Raw genomic sequence first — 22924 nt, forward strand, 5'->3', positions numbered from 1 at the left:
GCATATAGATTAATGGAAGGCTAAAGGGAACATTTTTACCATCATCACTTTGGTAAGATGCCTGCTTCTCAGGCATGGAGATTAACAATTTGTCTTCATGATGGGGCATGTTGGATGTGTATATATTGTATATGGAAAAGATCTATGGTGTGATGGGCAGAAAAGAGAGGGGAATTCAAAGTCATTAGTACCCATTTACTTACATCCAGGTTACTTGACTGGGTAACAGACAAAGGATTCAAGGAAGGTATCAACCCAGAGACCAGGATCAGAGAGCCGAGAGATGGGAGAGAGAAAATTCATTAGTCACTCTCCATGGAACTTCTGTCTAAAAAGCACTGGTAGAGAATAAAGGTCATCCCAGCACTCAAGTATGACAAGGGAAGAGCTGAGACAGGAGAGGGAGTAACACAGAACAAAACCCCAAAGTGGACTGCGCCCCCACTGTATACAGTGCTGTCCTCATATTAGTACTTTTGGAGACAATAATGACAGTTGGCTTCCAGTGAGGATCCTTCCTCTCTCCACTTTTGACACTGACTCAGTGGATACCTGCCTTGGTCTACCTGATCAGTCAACCTTGGGGTAGACTCGGGCATAGTAGCCAGAGCCACATGTCTTTCTGTCTCTCCAAACTGGCTCAGAGTGTTCCTAGATGAGGCTATCTATGTATGGCCTATATTTTCATCAGATTTGGGCTTCATTCCTATTCGGTATCTCATTTCCTCCCAACATGTTACATGAATATCTGTACTTTCTGTGGTTGTTCAATTGTATTCAACTCCTCATGACCCCATTTGTGGTTTTCTTGGCAGAGATACAGGAGTGATTTGCCATTTCCTTCTCTGGATCATTTTACAGATGAGGAAACTGAGGCAGAGTTAAGTGACTTGCCCAGGGTCACACAGCTAGAAGTGTTTGAGGACAGATTTGACCTCAGGCAATTGAGTCTTCCTGACTCCAGACCTGGTACTCTATCTATGGCACCACCCAGCGGCCATACTTAGGAGTGTCTTTCACCATCACTCAGAGCTCATTGGCCAAATGAAATAGCAGTAAAACTCTCTGAGACTTCTAATAGAGACATAGAATTGAAGAATCTCATAGTAGAAAGGGATCTCAGAAGCCATCTAGTCCAATTCATATCTGAATAGGAACCCCCTCTCCAACATCTAGACAAATGGTTACCCCAATTCCTGGGACTTTGCCTCCTGCTTTAGAAAATAGAAACCATTCTTCATGAGCTTCTTCTTCTCTATTCTGTTCTTAGAATCCCTCTAACAGCATCCACCATTCCCACCTCCTGAGATCTAGTTTCTGAGAAAGATGTGTCTCGACCTTGGCAAGATCAAAATTTCAATTTACAGCATTGATTCTGCTTTCCTCTCCAAATCTCTGGGAGCACACTTCTTTAATCATTCCCCCTATCACCTTCCCATCCCCAAACAATCTCTCTTTTTATATACTGGCTCCTCCCTTTTTGCCTAGATCTCTCTTACCCTTAAGAGCTCTTCTCTTTATCCTACCATCCCTTCAAGCTGCACATCTCTTTCACAGCCAGACTCCATAGATGCTCACTCTCCTAGCTTCTTTTCCCTTCACTCCCACTCCTTAACCCCTTGCAGTCTGGTTTCTGACCACCACCATTCCACAGAAACTGCTCTCTCCAAGGTGACCAACAATTTAAATGGCCAAATGATGGCATTTTCTTAGTATTCATCCTTCTAGGCCTTTCTGTAGATGTTGTCATTATTCTATTCTATATTACTCTGTCCTACTTTCTTTTTCTTTGGTTTTCAGGATACTTGTGTGATTTCCTCCTATCTTTCTGATGGCTTCTCAGCTTTTTTTGTTGCTAAATGTCATCTAAGTCTTGTCCCATTGGTATGGGTATCCCCTAAGATCTTATCTTATGCTTTCTTCTCTCTGTAGTATAATATTCTATACTCTCTTCCTTGGTGTTCTTAATTATCTCATGAATTTAATTATCACCTCCATCCAGATGACTTCCAGACCTATATATCCAGCCCTACAGTTCTACACCGTCAACTCTGCTGTACATATCTGTCCCATAAGTATCTTAAACTTACATGTTCATAGAGAGCTCATTATCTTTCCCTTTAAACTCACTCTATTTCTAAGGCTTCTTCCTTCTGTTCCCAACCCCACCTCTACTCCTTGAGTAGGGTGATATTTCTAACAATTGCTAAACCTGAGTCCAGCCCTTGGGACCATATTACTTACCTGGTTCACTACTGCCCAGAATTTTCGTTGTAGTAATTCTAGCTTCATTTGCACACCGACCGCTATAGGGGCAGCAGGAAGAGGGAGGGAGGACAAGAAGTATAAATGTGTGTGGTTGAGGATTGGGGGCAGGAAAGGGAAGATTGGAGGGAGTTTAGGGGCAGGTAGGACAAGGGAGGATGAGAGAGAAAAAAAGAAATGAAGGTAAGAAAGGGAAGTGACTGATTCAAATGGAAATGCTAGGGAAGTTCATTTTCCTAGAAGACATTTTGTGAGGAAAAGTTGAGTCAGACTTTGAGTAAAAAGTCCAGGTGGTGCTTATGGGCAGGGAGAAACAAAAAGGAGAAAGAAGACTTGTAGTCTTCCCCCAGCTGAAGAAGAATGAGCAGGAAATGCTCTTCAAGAAGACAGTTGACAAAACTTTAAGTAATATGGTGTGAATCTTTTCTTCACTCTGGCAGCGCCTGACTAAAAGTTAGAGTCATGCAACTTTAGATGTGGAAGGGCTATTAGACATCATCTAATATGCCCGCCCCTACCCCTGAATTGTACCATTGAAGAAACTGAGGTCCTTATAGGTTATGTGATATTGTAACTTAGCTATTTCTGTTGAAGATGCTCCCATCCTTCTAGCCACTCAGGTTCACAACCTTGGAGTCATCCTCAGCCCTATTTCAAACCTATTCTATCTCAAACCCCATCACTTTGACAGCTTAAACTTCACTAAGAATTTTGGGATACCCTATACAATCAGTTGCCAATTCCTTATTCTCCACTCATGTGACTACTATAATTTTGGACCCTCATCACCTCTCACCTAAACTATTATAAGCCTATTAATTAACATAAGAGCAGTCAGGCTTAGAGCTTCTATCTGGAGGCATGGCACCAGTGTGCCTGAATCTTATTGCAGCAGTCCAATATTCTTTGCCTCAACTATCCTTGGATGATTGGTGGCTAGACCAGATGCATGATGAAGGAATTAAAAAAATAATACAAAAAAATAAAGGGTTGACTCTCAGGGCTTAATTTCATTTCTTGGAAGGAACTTTACTGTTATAACGGCAGAAGTTGGAGCTACACAATGGAGAGACATACTAGACTGTCACGGATCCTTCACACAATGACAGGAAGCAAGTAGTGATGTCCCATCCATTTTGTGCTTTGGCCATGAAGGCTTTGCATGACGACTTTGGACATTTGGGTTGAGAAAGCCAATTATTGAGAAACAAATTAATTATTGAGAAATAAATTTTATTGTTCTAAAACGGTGGCAGACATGAACAAGATGAGTGTAGCTTGTGCTCAATGTATCCAAAGGAAATTCTATTAATTCGTGCCATTTTGTTCCTTCTTTGTTTTCAAAGAGGATCCATCACAGAGTGATGTTTTTGTCTTGTGTATGAATTGGATTTAAGTGAATCAGAATAGTACAAAGTCATCAGTCTCCCTCTCTCTTCCAGAGTCATTGAGGTCCAGTAGCAGGGCAAAAGTGAGGATGACTGGAGATGGCCTGGCATGCAATGGAGGTCCTTGGCATCCCATGGGGGAGCACCCCCTACAATTGAGGGAACAACATCGCTGGGGGCTGGAGCTTTTTGCACACAGCCTAGACACACCCCAGTACCCTTCAAGGGTACTGAAGAACCCTGCAGGGAGGGGTAAATGTACCCTACCTTCTAGGCAGTGAGACCCACAGCACTCAGTATGACTCTGGTGCATTCAAAGCTGTACCACTTCTCTGACTTGATCATTTTCAGGATCTGCCTCAATGAACACAGAAGGGCCCTCCTCACTGAATGACAATGAATACAGCACTACACAGACTGCATTCTATTGGACCCCACTCACCAGTGCCTTCCAACTCACACATCTACCTGCTGAAGACACATTAAGAAATATGTCTACAAGGAGGCTCAGGAAAATCCGGGAACAATAGAATGGAAAGACTGTAGGATTTTTTGCCTTTTCTTTTAGGCTCAGAGCTACAGCATGGAGCTGGGGACAGATCACTTTGCCAAGAGTCAGGAGTCCAGAGTTCTGCTGTGTCGCTATGGGCAAATCCTTTACCTCCTCTGAGATTTTTTCCTTATGTGTAAAATGAAAGGGTTCGATAGATGATTGAGGATTTAGAGCTGAAAGGGGCTTTAGAGGCTAGCGCAGGGGTGGGGAATCACATCTCAACTTTTTGTAGTTAAGAAAACTGAGATGCAAACAGGTTATTTGCCCAGGGTCAAACAGCAAATACATATACAAATATATATATACAAATACATATACAAATACAAATAGCAAATCCAATGACCTATCTACCAGACCATTTCTGTACCTCTTAGGTCTCTTTCAGCTCTAACATTCTAGGATTCTCTTTAGTGGCTAGCCAGGTGGATCCATACTCATCTTTGTGGGTAAATGAGAGTTAATAGCATGTGGAGAATAATTACGACTTAGGTTCTTATAACACTTTAAGTTTTACAAAGCACTGTCTTTATAACAGTCCTATATAAGGTAAAAAGTACGAAATAAGAGGCTCAGAAAGGATATGTGATGTGTCCATGAACATATATAATTAGCAGTTCTTAGGGATGAGATCTGAACCCATCTTAACTTGAAATCCAGCACTTTCTTCTGTGTTATAATAGCCTGGTAGGAATACGAAGCTTTGGGGAGGTAATTTGACAATCATCCCATAAAAAATGAAGAGAATTTCCAGAGTTAGGGGCCATGGGCCATGCTCTCCTTGTAGGGTGTTTTGGTTTGTTTTTGCCCCAACCCCTCTAGCCCCAAATCAGTTCCTCTAAAATGGGTGTCAGACCTAGTCACTGTAGGGATTTCCTAGAGAAGGATGGGGGTAGCAGTGATCACAGACATCCTTGTTGTTTCTTGAACAAGATCTCCCATTTCCGACTCCAGGCGTTTTCACTGACAGTGCCTTATGCCTAATCTCCCTCCTCATCTTCTTCTGACTTCCTTCAAATCCCAACTAAAATCTCACCTCCTACAGGAAGTCTTTCCCATTCATTGGCACTAGATTATCTCCCTTTTATCCTGTATATAGCTTGTTTGTAAGTGGTTTTTGCATGATTGGCTTTTTGAGAACATGGACTGTCTCTTACCTTCTTTGTAGCCTCAGGGTTTAGAACAAGCACCCAGTAGGTATTTCATAAATGCTTTTTGATCGACTGACTGAAAATGCTAAACAGCTCAGAGTCAAGTGTGGATACCTGGGCTACTCCACTGGACACCTCCTGTTGCACTGACATGGCACTGTTAAAAACTACTCTTTGAGTCCAGACATCCAATCTATTATTAATTCATCTCATTGTATTATCATCCAGTGCAAACCTTTCTATCTTCTCCACAAGAATAGTAGGAGGCAATTTATCAGAATGTTTGCTAAAATCTAGGTGAACTATATCCATAGCATTCCCCCATGTACTAGTTCAGTAATTCTGTCCAAAAAAAAGAAAAGAAATGAAGTTAGTCCGGCATGACTTGTTCTTGATAAAGTCATACTGTCTCTCTATAATTACAACTCCCCTTTCTAGGTAATTATCAATCACCTTTTTAATGATCCTTTCTGGAGTTTTGTGGATCAAAACCAAGTTTATGGGACTATAACTTATAGAATCTGTTCTCTTCCCATTTTTTGAAAATTGGGACATTTCCTTCTATAATCTTCAGGTACCTTTCCTCTTTTCCAATGATCTTTTAAAAATATCAGACTATATATAGTCATAAGAAAAAATGCTCTAAGTCATTAGGGAAATGCAAATTATGACAACTTCAAGATGTCATTTCACACCAATCAGATTGACTAAATGACAGAAGGAAAAAATTAGAAATGTTGAAGGGGATGTGGAAAAATTGGGACATTAATACATTGTTGATGGAACTATGAACTGATCCAAGCATTTTGGAGAGCAATCAGAAATTGTGCCCAAAGACTTATAAAACTACGTATTCCCTTTGACACAGCAATACCTCTATTAGGTCTGTTTTCCAAGATGATCAGGGAAAAAGGAAAAAACACTATGTGTTCTAAAATATTTATAGGATCTCTTTTTGTGGTGGCAAAGAACTGGAAAATGAGGGTTTACCCATCAACTGGAGAATTAAATTGTGATTTATGATTGTGATAGAATACTACTATGCTATAAGAAATAAGCTAATTCATTTTAGAAAAATTTGGAAAGATTTGCATGAAATATCGAAGAGTGAAATGAGCAGAACCAAGAAAATGTTGTGTATAGCAACAGAAATATTGTTCAAAGAATAATTGTGAACAACCAAGTTATTCTGAGTATTACAAATATACAAATCAACTACAACAGATCTATGAAGGAAGATGCTATCCACCTCCAGAAAAAGAACTAATAAAAAGAAGTATGTATAGCATGCTTTTACATCTTTCTCTCTCTCTCTCTCTCTGTCATCTGTCTATCTATCTATCTATCTATCTATCTATCTATCTATCTATCTATCTATCTATCTGTCTGTCTGTCTGTCTGTCTGTCTGTCTGTCTGTCTGTCTGTCTGTCTGTCTGTCTGTCTGTCTGTCTATCTAGTCTATCTAACTATCTGTCTGTCTGTCTATCTATCTCTGTGTCAAATGGTAGCCTTCTTTAGTGCAGGGTGGGGAGGGAGGAAAGGAGACAGCTTGGAACTTAAAATGTAACAAAAGATTAAATTAAAAACAATATCATATTAAACTGGTAAAAGGCAAAAACCAAAACAAAAAGCCAGCTAGGGAATAGGGAGGGACTGGAAATGGATACCTGGCAACAACTCTTCCTCCAACCTTCCATGTGTAACCCTCAAACTGAAGGTCCTATGACCTCTCATTCTTTTCAAGGCTGCTTTAAATATTAATTATAGTATTATTTATATAACATTTATTTAATATAATAGTTATTATATTAAATTATGTTAATTTTAAACAGCTTTTACTCTTTATATTTTGGAGTGAAATGTGAGTGTTTGTGTATATATATGTGTATACGTGCACATATGAATTTGTGTGTATATGTGTACATGTGTATATGCTTTGGTGTGTATGTGTACATGCATGTGTATGCATGTACACATATGAATTTCTGCATGTGTGTATATGCCTCTGTGTGTGTATGTACCACAAAATGTGATTTGTTACAAGTCAGAATTTTTGCTAGGGATTTCTCTGACCATCTGTCAGCCTCTCTTTTCTGGATACTCCATCTGCCCTTAGCTTCCTTGACACTGTTCTCTATTGGCACTTCTCCTGTCTGACCATTCCTTCCAAGCCTCCTTTTCTGGATCCTCCTCTTACTACTTTCCACTCTTCCTAGATCCTCTCTATGCTATTTCCTTTGGGGATGTCATCAGGTCCCATAGTTTCTGTTACATATCTATGCAGATGACTTCTAAATTTAAATTTATACAGACAGCCTTAAACCTTCTCCTGAACTCTAGGCACGTTACTTCTGCCTGCTACATTTATTCACCTGAATTCCCATACAATAGAACTCACTATATCCCCACCAAGATCATCCCTCATCAAACTTTTCTACTTCCATTGAGGATGCTACCATCTTCCAAATACTCAAGTTCAAGGGATCATGCTTCTAGCCTGATTGGTGAGCATGTCACATGACCCACAATATTTAGCTAGTCCTAGCCATGCTCCATATTTTGCTCTGGATATTTTCTTGCTATTTGCCCTGCTTATTACTGTGTCTTCCCTCTGACCCTGTCCCATTCCCCCACCTCCCTGACTTTCCAACTCTGGAAAGAGTGTAGCAATTAATTTTCCCATGGCCCCATTCATCATACCTTTCCAAATCAAAATACTTCTCCCTGGCCACCATTGCCCTATTTGTACATTTTCCCTCGTCTCCTCAAGGAGGAAGAGCTCTTTTTGTATTTGCATATCTACAACTCAGTACATAGTGCGTTTGGTACGTAGTAGATGCTAATAAATGCTTTTTCATCGATTCTTTTTTTTTCTCCAGACTTCTCCACCATGACTCAGTTTTCTTTACCCTCATCTCTGTAGTCCCCTTTTCTCATTGGTGAGCTCTTTTCAGAAGCTTGATTTTGAGGAAGGGCCTAGTACAACCATATTTCATAATCTAGACTTCATCCCACCCTCCCGAATGGTACCCACCTTCTCCGTTTTCAGTCCCCTTTTATATGTTGTCTTTCCTGATTAGAATGTAAGTTACCTGAAAGTAAAGACTGTCTTTCTTTTCTGCTTGTGTTGTAAAATTGTCACATGGTAAGCACTTTAGAAATTGTTATTGGCTTGACTGAATTACTGTGTCCTTGAATCTCCCCTCCCCTCTTTCTTACCTCCCAGATCCAATCAGTTACCAGGTCTTGTTGATTCTACCTGTATACTACCTCTTTGATACATCATTAGGAATATAGTATAATAGACTTAAGGTTAAAAGAAACTTGAAAGTAATTTGGTCTAATGACCTCTTTAAAAAAAACCAACCAAGCTACATTTTATTTATTCGTTTGTCTTTGTATCTGTCACTTCTCATCCCACCTTCTACCACAGACTCAACTCTTTGTTTGACAAAAATGAAAATATTCAATATAGTGACTGCACATGACACTGTCCCTTACCTCCCTATTGCAGGTGACTAGGTGTGCTTTATTATTCATATTCTAGGACCTTCAATAATTTTTTGGTTATTTAGATTTAGATTTTGTTTTAGTAATTTAAAGATTCCCATCTTTGTAGTCATTGCGTATCTTGTTCAATTGCTTCTACAGATTTCACCCAGAATTAGTTCTTATAAATCTTAGAATTTTCTCCAAATTCTTCATGTTAATAATTTCTAATTACACAATAATATTCTATTATATTCTATCCTATTGTTGTTGGTTTAATATTTTTGAGCCATACTCCAGTCAATGGGCATTCATTTCTTTGCTACCATGAAGAGTATTTCTGTTAACATTTTGGTATCTATTAGACCTTTATTCCCTGTATTTTTTAAACTTCCTTTTGGTATATTTTTAGTACAGGGATCACTGGATCAAAGAGTTTGGATACTTTAGTAAAAATTTTTTTTTACATAATTCCAAATTGAAATTGAAAATAATTGTACCACTTCACACTTCAACTGACTATTAGTGTGCCTGTCATCCCATAGATCCTCCAGAACTGACCATTCTTCTTCTTATTTTTAAAAAGCTCTACAACCTCATTTACATCTGGCCCCTTTCTCTACCTCTACAACCAAACACCCTAGTTCAGGTCCTCATCAACTCTTGCTTGGATTAATGGAGCAGCCTCCCAATTAGTCTTCTTGTCTTGTATGTATTTTGTATATACTTATATAGGTAAACATTTTGTCCCCTGGTAGAATGAAAGGCCCTTTAAGTGAGGAATGGTTTCATTTCTTTCTCTGTATCTCTAGCATTTCAATGCCTGGTACACAATAAGCACTTGTTTTATTTTTTATTTTATATTAAGCAATTATTGACTGATTGATGTTTTTACTGTCAACACTTTAGAGTTTATAATTCCACTTTTGAAAACTGTTCATATCCTTTGACTGACTGGGGAATGGCTTTAGTGTCATATATTTGTATATCAGACTTTTATGCTCTCTCTACTTTATTCTTCTATTTTTCATAAACTCAAGACCATAAATTACTGAGGGATAAGCCTCCTTTTTTGATAACAATTTCTGGGAAAACTATAAAGAAGTACGGTAGAAATTCAGTTTAGATCAACAGCTTCCACTACATAACATGATAAAATCAAAATAGATGTAACTTGAATGTCAAAGGTCATGCCACAAACAAAAAAAATTAAATGAAAATGGGAACAGGTACTTTTTTCAACTACGGCAAGGTGAAGAGTTGTTAACCAAAAAAAAAAAAAAAAAGAGATAAAGGAAATTATATCAGATAAAACAGACAATTTTGACTACATAAAAGTAAGAATCTTTTGCATGAATGGACTCAACCACAGAGGCTGCCCCACTCAGGACCTAAGCATATGAACCACATCCTTTAAGATATTTGGCACTATCCAAATAAAAATAACTTCGGTGGTCTCCTATTGCCTCTAGAACAAAATAAAAAATTCTCAGCCTGGCACTAGCAATCTCATCCCCACCTTCCTTTCTAGCATAATTTCATATGATTGATTTGATTTCAGTCAAACTGATCCACTATTTTCCATACAGGAGATTCTGTCCCTTACTCCTTCACCTTCCTTTGCAGGTGCTCCTCAATGTCTGGGACAGAAATACCCCCTTCTTTCCTCTCCCTTTTAGAATCCCTAATTTCTTTCAAAGTACAGGTCACTTTCCACGTGAAGCTTTTCCTGATTCCTCTAGTTCTTAGTGTCTCTACTTCTTGAAATTACTTTTCGATATTTTTGGTTTACTTATCCAGACATATGTTTTATTCCCCTAGCAGAATGTAAGCTTCTTGAGGGCAGGAACAGTTTCACCCTTGTTTTTGTATGCCTAGCTCCTTGCACATAGTAGGTACTTGATAAATAATTGTTGTTTATTGAGTCCCATTCAAGCTACAGAATTATATAATTTTTGTTGTTGTTGTTTCCCAGATCAACCCTGGGTTTAGCTTGATAGGTGTGTGGGAGGTGTGGTCTGGTCTCAGGATGAATTATATAATTTTTGGACTAAAAGGAACCTGATAGAAATCATTTAATTCATCCCTCTGTCTCAACTATATTCACACTATGACAAAGTCTATTCCCCGTGGTACTTGAGCTTCAAATGTCCATAGAATCAGTGTTCGAGCTGCAAAGGGCCCTAGAAATCTTCTAATCCAGTTTCCTTTTTTTGCAAAGAAACTTGAGAGAGAGAGAGAGAGAGAGAGAGAGAGAGAGAGAGAGAGAGAGAGAGAGAGAGAGAGAGAGACTGACTTTCCCAAGGTCACACTGCTAGCTTACAGAAACAGGACTAGAAGCTAGTAACCTGACTGAAAGTTTAGTTTGATTATAGCTCTGTTTCGGAGACGACCATGGGAATGTAGAAACTGAGGTAAAGAGAGGAACCTGAAGCTTCTCTGGGTAGATAGCTGCACTCCTCTCCCTCCCTCAAGAACCAAAAAAGTGATAATATGCTCGAGTGAGAAATGAAGATTGGACACAGATAACTTAGTGACTGTCATGACTATTAGATTTTTGAATGGGTGACCAAAATAGGGTGGCATGTTCCAGGGGTTTGTGAGGATATCACCTTTTAAAAGAAAGAGTGGTCATACTTTAGATGGGGTTTTTCTAAAGGAAAGGTGTTAGAAGAGAGACAGTGAGGTTCACTGGAAAGACATTTAGATTTGAAATCAAGAGACTTGGGTTCTCATTCTACCTTTGTCACTGGGGAAGCAATTAAATCTCTAGGCCTCAGTTTCCCCTTTTGTAAAATCTAGCTGTGGTTTGAACTAGGTGATCTCTAAAGTCCTTCCCAGCACTAAGATTTTATGAATCCATGTAGAAAACTTCCTATCATGAGGTTTCCTTCATTCTCTTGGAATGTAAAAGTCTATACTTTACTAATCAACCTCTAATCTCACCTTGCATATCTTAATTTCCCAACATAGAAACAGAGGCAAGTCAGATGTCTTTCCCAACGCCATGGTCAGGAGTCAGGTTAGGAGTTTGCCCTGATTCATGCTCTGTGCTAGTCATTTTCAGACTTTTGATAGAGCCAACCACCTTGATGGAATCCAAGGGTGTGTGTAGTCCTTCCTCCTGTTAAATCCTGTGTTCCTGCTGCGCAGTGTAAAGATGGAATTCATCATTTTATTATCTTCAGAGACAGGCTAATAACTCTTGGTGCAAGAGAAATCAAGTTTCTTTGGCAAAAGGGCTTTGGGAAACATGAGGCACTTTATCTTTCCGGGCCCTGTTTTCTCCCTACCTCCAGTGGGTCATTAAGAGATTGATCTCTACAGCTCAGGCATGTTCATGGTGGGTTGTTAGTACGCCACCACCAGTTCCCAGCCTGTCAGTGGGATGATGCAGGAGGATAATTGTCTCAGACTCTTTCTCCCTTCCTTCCTCTCCCCAGATTGCTCCTTTACTCTTGGCATTTGTTCCCCTGCCTGCCCTCACCCTTCGGCCTCTCTTGAATGGTTCCCCCATTCTTTCATTTGAAGCAGCTATTCCTTAAGATTTCATCCCACTCCCTGACATCCTAACAAAAGCCTCAATAAGACCAGAGGCGGCAGACTGCTTATCAAGATGTGCTTCTTTGCTCTGTGTCCTGGCTGTCACCTCTCTGTTCCGTTGTCATTGCAGATGACAAAACAACACAGCTGGGATTGCACTCAGAGAAATGACTTCTGTCAGAGATCATCACCAGGAGGAATCAACTCTGTTTCTCTCTATTTTCTCCTTTCATCCCCCTCCGTCCTCCCAGCTCTTGTTTGTGGATGAAACAGTTCAACAATTTAGAGTTTGACAAAAATTATAGTTTAATTCATCCCCTTGTAGGCAGAGATTGTCTTTTTATATCCTCACAGGTACCCAGCCTGTGTGCTAAGCACATAGTACCAACTTAATGAACACTTGTTCATTCATTCCCTTAATAAACATTTATTGAACGCCGACTATGTTCAAAACACTGTGTTAGGTGCTGTGAGGAATATAATGGTATCCCTGTCCCTGTTCTCCAGGATCTTAAAAGTTAGCAAGAGAATACAATATATACATCATTGTAATCCAAGCTAAACATGCTATGTATTTTTAGTGGTATAAACAAACTTCTCTGGAATTTCACAGGATAGTGGGTCACTTCTGGACTGGAATGATTAAGAAAGGCTTTATTGAGAAGTTGACATTTGAATCAGGTCTTAAAGAATGAGATAGGTGAAGAGGGTATTCTGTTTGGAGGATATATGGAGCTGAAAAGGGAGAAAGTGAAAAAGAGATTTAAGAGAGTTTTGGAAATAAGAAGGCCAAAGAGTGAAATTTGGGGAGGGGAAATTTGGAAGGACTTAAGGGGGAAAAAAGGAGAAAGAAAAGAAGGAAGAGAATTCAGATATAGTTTACCTAAATTTTAGCAAAGCATTTGACAAAGCCAAATAAAGAAAAGGGAAAATAGAAGGGTTGCCTTGCTACAGTAAGGACTTCTTTGAGATCAAATAACAAGCCATTTGTGTGGGCAAGATAGAGAGAGATGGGTTGGACAATAGTACAGTTAGGTAAAATCAGAGCTCATTGTGAAACTGGACCTCTAGGATATTGTTGTAAATGAGGCACTTTCCCTCATTCTAGTTCCTAATATTACTTGATTTTTGTTTAGGGGAATCTGCAATCAGATCTGAAGATGTTTTAATGCTAATGGTATAAGACTGACTTAGAAGATCTTCAGTGGATCCAACCAGGACCTTCTTTGTTCTTGTGTCCGTGAACATTTTTTTAAATCAATAACTTGGTAAAGGCAGAGATAGAATACTTTTCATATTTGCAGATGACAAAGTTAGGAAGGATGACTATAATGTTGGATGACAAAGTCAGGATCCAAAATAATCTCAACGTTAAAATGTTGGGATGAATCTAGTGAGATGAAATTTATTGGTGATAAATGTAAAATCTTACACATGGATTTAAAAATATCATCTTCATGCACAAGATGAAGGGCATGATTAGAGAAGAATTCAACTGAACTAGATCTGAGAATTTGCATGAATTGCCAGATCACTATGTGCCAACAATGTGTTATGGCAGCCAAAATAGTTAATGTAATCTTAGACTGACTTAAGAGAGACATAGTGTCTACAACTTAGGGAAATGACAAGCAGTTCACCAATAAGAATTTATTAAATGCTTGCTATGTACCAGACAATGTGCTGAGCACTATGGGATATCTGATTTGAAAAGTCTAACAAGCAGTTGGAGCTCAGTAAAGAAACTGTATCTATATCTATATATGTACACACATACAAATATGCATATACATATATAACATAATACATACAGATTTGCGTAAGTATGTATGTAAACACACATATCTATAGAATTTAAAATTAAACTCACGGGAGCTATGAGATCACTGAGAGAGTTTAGAGAAAAAAGAGAAGAGAGCCCAGGACACAACTTTGGGTTCTACCAGCAGTTGTGTTATAGCAAAAGAGATAGAAGAATGGCTGGACAGATAGGAAGATAGTGAAGAATGAGCAGTATAGTGGAACTGCAGAGAAGAGAGAACATCTAGAAGGAGGAGGTCACTGATAGTGTCAAACTGTAGCAGAGAAGTCAAGAAGGACCAAGACCAAGAAAAGGCCATTCAATTCGTCACTTAATAGTTTATAACTGTACAGAGTAGTTTCAGTTGAATGATAAGGTTAGAAACCAGTTTTCAGAGGATGTATAAGCAGAGAGAAGGGGAAGTAGGGATACTGAGTTAGATAGTATTTTTTTCTAGGAGTTTAGTTGAAAAAGGGAGGAGAGACATATAGAGTTTTAGCTGTGGAAGATGAGGGTTTTCCTTCCCTAATGAGCTCTCTTCTCTTCCCCCTTCTCTCCTCTGACATTGCCTCTCTTCGGGTCTGGGCCCTCATTACTTCACATCTGAACTATTGTAATAGCCTGTTGTTTGATCTCCCTGCCACAAACCTCTCCCCACTCCAGTTCATCTTCCTCTCAGCTGTCAAATTAATCTTCCTAATTGCAGTTTTGACAATGTCACCTGCCCTATTCAATAATAGCAGAGAGAGAATTGGGTATGTTTGTAGGCAGCTGGGCAGAGACTAGTAGAAAGGGAGAGATTAAAGCCTGGAGACGGAGAAAGGAAATAATAATGGAGAAGAAAGGAGGGGATGAGATCAGTGGAATTTGCAGAGAGTTTAGTCTTGGCAAGGAGTAAGGGCCACTTCTTCTTCTGAGACTAGAATAAAGGAGGAAATAGTGGGGGAGGACGTCAGGAGGGTGTAGATGAGGAGAGAAAGGGAACATAGGGCTTTCAGCAAATGGCCTCATTTTTTTTGGTGATGTATGAGACAAAATCCCTAGGTGAGAAGGTAGGGGCAGGTGATACAGTGGGAGGCATAGGGAGAGAAGAGAAGGTTTGGAGCAGCTGCTGTATTGAATGATATAGAGGATCAGATAGGGAAAATAGAAGGATTGCCTTGCTACAATGAGGGCTCATTTGAGATTAAATAACAAATTTGTAGTGGATCCAGTCAGCAGGGTTGCATGGGTTCTAGCTCCATCCAAAAAAAGCACATGGTGGGAATGAGCCAGAATGTGAGGCATGGGCACTGATAGGGCAGGAATGAGAAGCATTCAAGGGTAGAGGATAGTTTACACTAAACCAGTTCACCAAGGAATCAAGATTGGGAAGGTAGGAGAGTGGTAGCCAAGGTCGGTTGGGATGAGAAAGTACTGATTGATGGAAAGAGTGGAGCCTGTGATAAGGATGAGCACGGAGTCTCCTAGTATAGTTTCACTGGACTCTGTCCTGGTCAGACCACACTGAGGATACTAGGTTTGATTCTGGACACTGCATTGTAGAAAAGACATTGATAAGTTAAATTTCGTCCATGGAGCATAGTGGACAATCGAGATAGTGAAGGGCCTTGGGGATTCATTGAAGCATGAGGGAATATTTAAGTCAGAGAAGAGAATATTTAGGGGGAATATTGAACTATGTTCAAGTATTTTAAAGGCCCCTTCAAGTTCTGATATTCTGTGAAGAGCACAAGCAAAGACACTGAGGTATGAAACTTCAAGCGTTCTTCAGGGATATAGAATAGCAGAGATATAGGGCATATGATTGATTCAGAAAAGACTGAAAGACATACCAAGAAGCAGACCAGACTGAGAAGGAATCCCTTGTATTCCTCCATTACCTACTCTTCCCTTTCTCCAGCCAGATTATCAGCTACCGAATGATATGGTTCAATAGAGAGCACGAGGTGGTAGAATATCTTAGTTCAAGGGGAGCATAAGGCATCTCAGTTCCCATCTTCCTTCCCCTCCCCACTCAGGTGAGATTTCTGCCTCACATTTCATTGAAAAAATTGAAGCCATTACCTGAGAGCTCTCTCTTCTCTCTTCTGCATCTCAGTTTACTCAGATATCATTTCTCTACTATCTCCTCCTTCACTCCTGCCTCACAGGAAAAGAAGGTGGCCCTTCTTGCTGAGGTTAACTCTTTTGTATTCCCAGGTAATCCCATCCTATTCCATCTTCTCCAGCAGATTTCCCCCTCTCTCACTTGTTTTCTTCTCACTTTCTCCCACTTTTCTCACTTGTTTCCAATCTTTCCCTGTGTGTTGACTGCTTCCTCATTACCTACAAACACTTTCACGTCTCCCTCATCCTCAAAAAACCCCTTACTTGATCCATGCATCCCCACTGGCTATTGTTCCATACCTCTCTTCCATTTTGTGGCTATTCTCCTTGAAAAGGCCAGTCCACAGTTGATTCTTCCACTTCTTTTCCTCTCAGTCTCTTAACTCCCTACGTCTGACTTCCAACTTCATTCAAACAAAATTGTTCTCTCTATAGTTACAGTTACGGCCACATCTAGTGGCCGTATCTCAGTCCTCTTCCTTCTTGACTTCTCTGCAGTCTTCAACACTGTTCTCTCTTCTCCTTAGCTTTTTGTGACACTAATCTATTCTGGTTCTCCTCCTACCAGTCCGAGTGCTCCTTCTCGGTCTCATTTGCTGGATCTTTATCTAGGTAACATCTGCTAACACTGTTCCCCAGGGCTCTGTCCTGGGCCTTCTTCTCTCCTTTGTCTATACTATTTGAGTGATCTCAACAGCTCCCATGGATTCAATGATCATCTCTTTGCTGATGATTCTTGGATGTACATACTTCTGTGCCCTACCCACTCTCCTAACCTCACATCTCCAACTGCTTATTGGACATCTTTTGAGATTTGTATTTTTTTATATATTTGTATTTTTGTAATTGGATTTCCCATAGACATCTTGAATTCAACATATCTAGAACAGAACTCATCATCTTGACCTCAAAACTCTCTCCCCTTTAGAACTTCCTTATTACTGTTGAGGGTACCATCATCCTCTTAACCTGCCAGGCTGACAACCTAAGTGTTATCCTTGACTCTTCCTTTTCTCTCATTCTTCCTCTACCCCACCCTCTCCATCCAATCTGTTGCCAAGTCCTGTTGATTCTACCCTCAAAGCATCTTCCATATATGCCCCCTCTCTCCTCTGACATTAACACCATTCTGATCTAGACTCTCATTACTTCACATGTGGACTATTGTAATAGCTTGTTGTTTGTTCTCCCTGCCACAAACCTCTCCCCACTCCAGTTCATCTTTTGCTCAGCTGTCAAATTAATTTTCCTAATTGCAGTTCTGACAATGTTACCTGCCCTGTTCAATAAACTCTAGTGGCTTCCAATTACCTCCAGGATCAAATATAAAATCCTTCATTTGGCTTCCTACTTTCCAGTCTTTTTCTACCCTGCCCCACCCCCCCCATTCTCCCCATTCCCCTTGGTTCAAAATACTCTGATCCAGTGACACTAACCTGGCTATTCCTCACACTTGACACTCCACATCCTGTCCTCAAGCCTGACATCTCTCCCTCCTCATCTCTTCCTCCTGGACTCTCTGGTTTCCTTCAAGACTTAACCAAATCCTTCCTTCTTTAGGAAGCCTTTCTTAATCCCCTTTTATGCTACTGCCTTCCCTCTGTGAATTATCTCTAATTTATCCTGTATATTGTTTACTTATAATATTTGTAATAATATGCTATAATGTTTATGTTACATATTTATTTGCCTGTTGTCTCATCCATTAGCCTGTGAACTCCTTGAGAGAAGAGACTGTCTTTGTCTTTCCTTGTATCCCCAATGTTGGCAGAGTGTCTGGCACATTTTAAATTCATTTTTTAATCATGTCTGACTCTCTGTGACCCCATTTGGGGTTTTCTTGGCAGAAATACTGGAGTGGTTTGCCATTTCCTTCTCCAGATCATTTTACAGAAGAGGAAACTGAAGCAAACAGGGTTAAGTACCTTGCCCATGTCAGATTTGAACTCACGAAGTTGGGTCTTCCTGACTCCAGGTCTTATCTACTGTGCTACCTAGCTGCCCCCTAGCATATAGTAGGCACTTAATAAATGCTTATTGATGGACATCTCCACCTAACATCTTTCACTGGATCCTCACAACAATCCTGTGAAGTAGCTGCTATTATTACCCTATATTATAAATAAGGAAAAGAGAGGTGAAGTGACTTGCCAAGGGTCACAGACCTCGTAAATGTCTGCAGCTAGGTTGGAGCTTAAGTCTTCCTGACTCCAAGACCCAGAAGACAAAAATCAGGAGGTAGGGAGAACTGGAGTGGGAAAGAGACTCAGTGACACCAATATATGGCACTGATCGTATTAAAAAGGAGAAAAAGGGCATCTCTCAAGGATCGGTGCCCAAGACTGGGAGGCTAAACTCTGAGGTCACATTTCTGGTTTATTCACTGATTTATTTTGATGCTGCAGGAGTATACTTTAGTTTTTTCATTTCTAAATTTCCCACACCTGCATCATGATGATTATGATTCTTGTGTCAACGTGTTTTCTCTCCCCTTTGTCCACTCTACCCCCTCCTCACCTTCTCCACCATAGAGTCTGTTTATAGGTGAGAGGCAAACTGGAATTAAAATATATGAAGGAATCTAGCACCATATCTGGAGGTTCCTAGTAACCTAGAGCTCTGGGTGGCTGCCAGTCTGCCTAGACTCACCCATGAGAAGTAGATTGTAGAACACTTGTCCTTTTTCCCAAAACCCACAGCTCTAACCTTATCATCACTAATAGCCACAGTGGTCATGGTCACAAAGTCCAAGCCTGGCAGGGTAGTGCAGGGGAGAAAAGCCTTGGATTTAAGGTCAGAAGGCTTGAGTTTGTATGTTCTCTCTGCCACCTAGCACCTGTGTATGACCTTGGATAAGTCCTTTAACCCCCTTCTGGGCCTCAGTTTCCTCAATTGTGAAATGAATGGGTTGGGCTTGATGATTTCTATAGTGTGTTCCAGTTCTCAATCTGTGATGCTCTAAGGTGGTCTTATTTTGGGGTAGCCCCATCTACATGTGTCCTATAAGCTTTGTTTGTTGGGTTCAGGGGCCTCTGCCTCTTGGCCACAGGTCAGTGCTACTTCTCTTACCTCCTCCCCTTACTTCTTTGTGGCTTGCCCTAATTAGACTTTCTGGGAAGATGATCTTGCTTTGTCCAAGAGAGGAAAATAAATGTTGGGTTTAGGTTTTTCCTCTCTCCCGCCTGTCTCTGAAACAGCTCCTCCCCAGTACGGACTTATTGTGGACTAAAGTCAGCCCCTTGGATCGATTCTTTGTGGCTTGGTCACCTTTTTCCCAGACAAGCAGGGTGGAGGGATTAGAAGGAGAGCAAGAGGAAAGAAGAGATGAAGGGGGTGGAGGAGCATGGAGAGGGGAGGGGAAACAAGATGAAAGGTAAAACTGCTCCTTTCTTCTTTGAGCTTGGAAATAATTATGTTTTATCAGGGCTTGTTTCTCCCCAAAATGTGGACTTTTAAGGGTGACATTTGGATGCCTCCGGTGTGTGTGTGTGTGTGTGTGTGTGTGTGTGTGCATGTGCGCGTGTGTGAGTGTGTGTCTGTGCGTGCTTGTGTGTGCTGCTGTTGCTGTCATCACAGATGTACCCCCAGCTGTCACTCCATTGCCCGGTCTCTTTCGCTTGAGCACACGCGTTCTATCGCTCTCGCTCTCTTTCGGCTTGTTATTGACCTAGGAGCCCCATCCCCCTTGCATGCTGAAAGACCGTCATTCCATCTTCCCTGCGCTGCGTGCTGTGTGCCTATGTCCTGGTCCTGTGGCAAGGGTGGCGAGAAAGGTTGGTGGGTTGCAGAAGACCCTGGCATTAATTCTGACTAGGCTCTGTCCGGCGGTGCCATTAGGATTTTTCCAGGGATCCCAGCAAGGTTTCATTCGAAGGTTTAGCTGTCTGATCTGAGGAGACTGCAGCCCATTTGGAGGACCGTAAGTGTTGGAGAGGCAGTGGAGAAGGCTGTATGGTGGGGTGAGGGGTGGGGATGACCTCCCCTCCTGTTTATCCATACTCTGATGCTTATGTCTCTTGCGGTTTCTTCCTGCCCTTGGACACCTGCTGGGACCAGTGAAGTCCAAGGCCACTGGACGGCCAGAGGGAGGAGGGAGGATGGATGTTTCAGGGAGGGGAAAGGGGAATGGGCACCACAGGTATGAGAATGCATATTTGTGGTGGCAGTGGCAGCTGTGGGAGGTGAGGAGAGGGGAAAGCAGGGGAGATGGCAGCGATCCCTGCCTGCCCTGGGTGGCATAGAAACTAGTCTCTGCAGCATAGAGAGACAGCCAAGAGCTGTTACAGACCGCACACTGGGTTCCAGCACAGATGAGCCCTGAGGACCCTCGGTGCTTTGAGATGGATATGGAGGCAGGGGGACCTTTGGGGGGGGATAAGACCAGTAATGAGAATGCCAAGGGAACAGGGAAAGACTCAGGGTCAGGGCGATGAGGAATAGAACTCTGTTCAAGGTGGGGAGACAAGACCACAGAACTCTAAGGGTCCCTGGAGGCTGCACTGGATATGAGTCTTTGGTTTCTAAGTGGTCTGAATTTGGGTTCTGGAAACAGGAAGAATCCTCCCCTGGCAAGACATGACCCATATGGCCATGCCAGTGGAAAAGCCTCAAACAGATAGGACATGGCTATAAAAGGATCTAGGAAACAGAATCAAGGCTCTCTGCTCTCAACTCTTAGCCCACCAGGAGAGGGAGATACGAGTGATGTATACAAGAATGTGTTCAAAGGGGCACATAACTTTATCCCAAATAGGCTTTTCATCTAGGAACCAGTTCACTTTTAGTCTGTGAAGACCATTCAGTGGGTCCATCTTGGTATGTGAAGTCAAGCTATGACCAACTTCATGTCCCAATAGACCAAGAAGAATTGGAAAAACAATGCCAGGAGATGGAATCTGCTGGTGTTATTTGGTTCTTTTGGCACTTTCCTGAAGAGAGAGTGGACCAATGCTGATTTCTCTGGTTCAAATTCCCCACTTTCCCCTTGATTTTAGGTTGGGTTTTGTTCCAGTTGGCCACTGAGGCCTCATTCCCCCTGAAGGGGTTTTGTTTCAAGTGGTAGCATCCATCTGGCACAATTCACTGGATAATGCCTAAGTGTCTCTCATCGTGTATACTTCTCTGGGGAGCAAAGAAGAAAGGTACAGGGTGTGTGTGTGCGTGTGGGGGGGGAGGTGAGATTTATAGGTGTAGAGAAATAAAGATAAGGTGGGAGAAGTATAGCTGGCAAAGAAATTTAGTAGCAGCTTCTGCCTCAAATTCTACTACACCACAGAGGGCCTGGGTCCTCCATTTGGCAGGGAGTTCTCTGGAACTGCCAAATGAGAGAAGCCAAGAAAGCTGGGGATGGGGGTGGAGAAATAGGGTTTTCTCAAGCAGCAGAACTGGCTTCTCTTAAGGTTTGGCTGGGAACCATCTCTGGGGCCCAGGATGAGGAAACCCCTTATCCCATCTCCTCAGTTCTGATTCTGTGTAAGTAAGCAGTGTAGTAGGGATTGGGTATCATGGATGATAGGAGTGCTGGTTGTGTGTGGTCAGGAAGGAAGGGGTGAAGGTCTTTTCACCTGACATCAATGGAGTGACATTTCAGAAGTAAGGAAGGGAGTCACTGGAGGAAATCTTCCCTTCTTGCCAGCATCTCATCCACCTTAGATAAGGATCTTTCCAACCCTAGCCTTAGTCCCTCCCTCCTGAACATAGGACTCAGGTAGTGAGTGAGTGGGAGTAGTGTCTGAGCTGCCTTAATGAACACATAGAGTTCATTCATAACCCAGCTGCTCCCCACCAGCAGTGAGTGACTCAGGGGTACTTTCCCCTTCACTCCTGCTGGGACTGGCTCATGTGGGACAAGAAAAATTTACATAGGGCTTGAGACAGAGGGAACTGGGGTTGGTTGGTAATAGTTTCAAAGGGGTACCTCTTAGGAAGTTACTTGTTCTTTCCAACTCACAGAGATGCTTGTTTTTAATATTTTCCCACTGCTCAATAACTGTGATATATTTTGAGGCCAGGGTGAGGAAGAGATTTTGGAGGTACCATGGTAAGAGACTTGTGATATACATCTTAGTTCTTGATGAGTGCCAGGGCTCAACTCCAGGAAAGCATATCAGTCTCATCTCTGGGCTTTAGGCCACCCCAAGTGTGATGTAGGACCCCATATTCCCAAGATATCAAAAATTTCCCTGTTGCTTAATCATCCCAGCTCTCCCCATAACTCCCAGCCTTGGCACAGACACCTCCTTCTGATCCAGAAATATCTGACCAATGTAAAAACCAGTGGGGATACAGAACACAGTAAGAGCAATATGAGTCAAGGGAGAGACTGCCACATTGGTGTGGGATTCAGAGGATGGGGCATTTACTTCTCTGGGGCTCAGTTTCCTCATCTATAAATTGAGAATTGTATGAGACTCTAAATTCTGTTATCCTGTATCTATGCCTATATGATGGGGGAGAGGAAAAGAGTCTCAGTTCTCCCCCTTCATATTGAGAGGCTGAAAGATTGTGAGCTAATCTCAACCCCAGGATTAACCTGGTGAAAGAAATTAAGTCAGAGGGAGAGGAGGTTGGGAAATAGATTGTGGCAATAGGAAGGCCAAGAACAAAGCACCCTTGCTATCTTTGCTT

At 41.4% G+C, this 22924-nt stretch overlaps 1 protein-coding gene across 1 annotated transcript in view; it reads right to left on the minus strand.

Moving 5' to 3' along the window:
- The window catches only part of CACNA2D4 (calcium voltage-gated channel auxiliary subunit alpha2delta 4), a 165078-nt gene that overhangs the window by 44354 nt on the left and 97800 nt on the right, over nucleotides 1–22924 (minus strand). The window contains exons 27-28 of the mRNA XM_072654129.1: nucleotides 2245–2306; nucleotides 204–218 (exon numbers count right to left, since the gene is read on the minus strand). Coding sequence (XP_072510230.1) covers nucleotides 204–218; nucleotides 2245–2306 — 77 coding nt within the window. The remainder of the gene's footprint in view (nucleotides 1–203; nucleotides 219–2244; nucleotides 2307–22924) is intronic.

The sequence above is a fragment of the Notamacropus eugenii genome, chromosome 3 (assembly GCF_028372415.1).
Source record: "Notamacropus eugenii isolate mMacEug1 chromosome 3, mMacEug1.pri_v2, whole genome shotgun sequence".
Classification (NCBI taxonomy): domain Eukaryota; kingdom Metazoa; phylum Chordata; class Mammalia; order Diprotodontia; family Macropodidae; genus Notamacropus; species Notamacropus eugenii.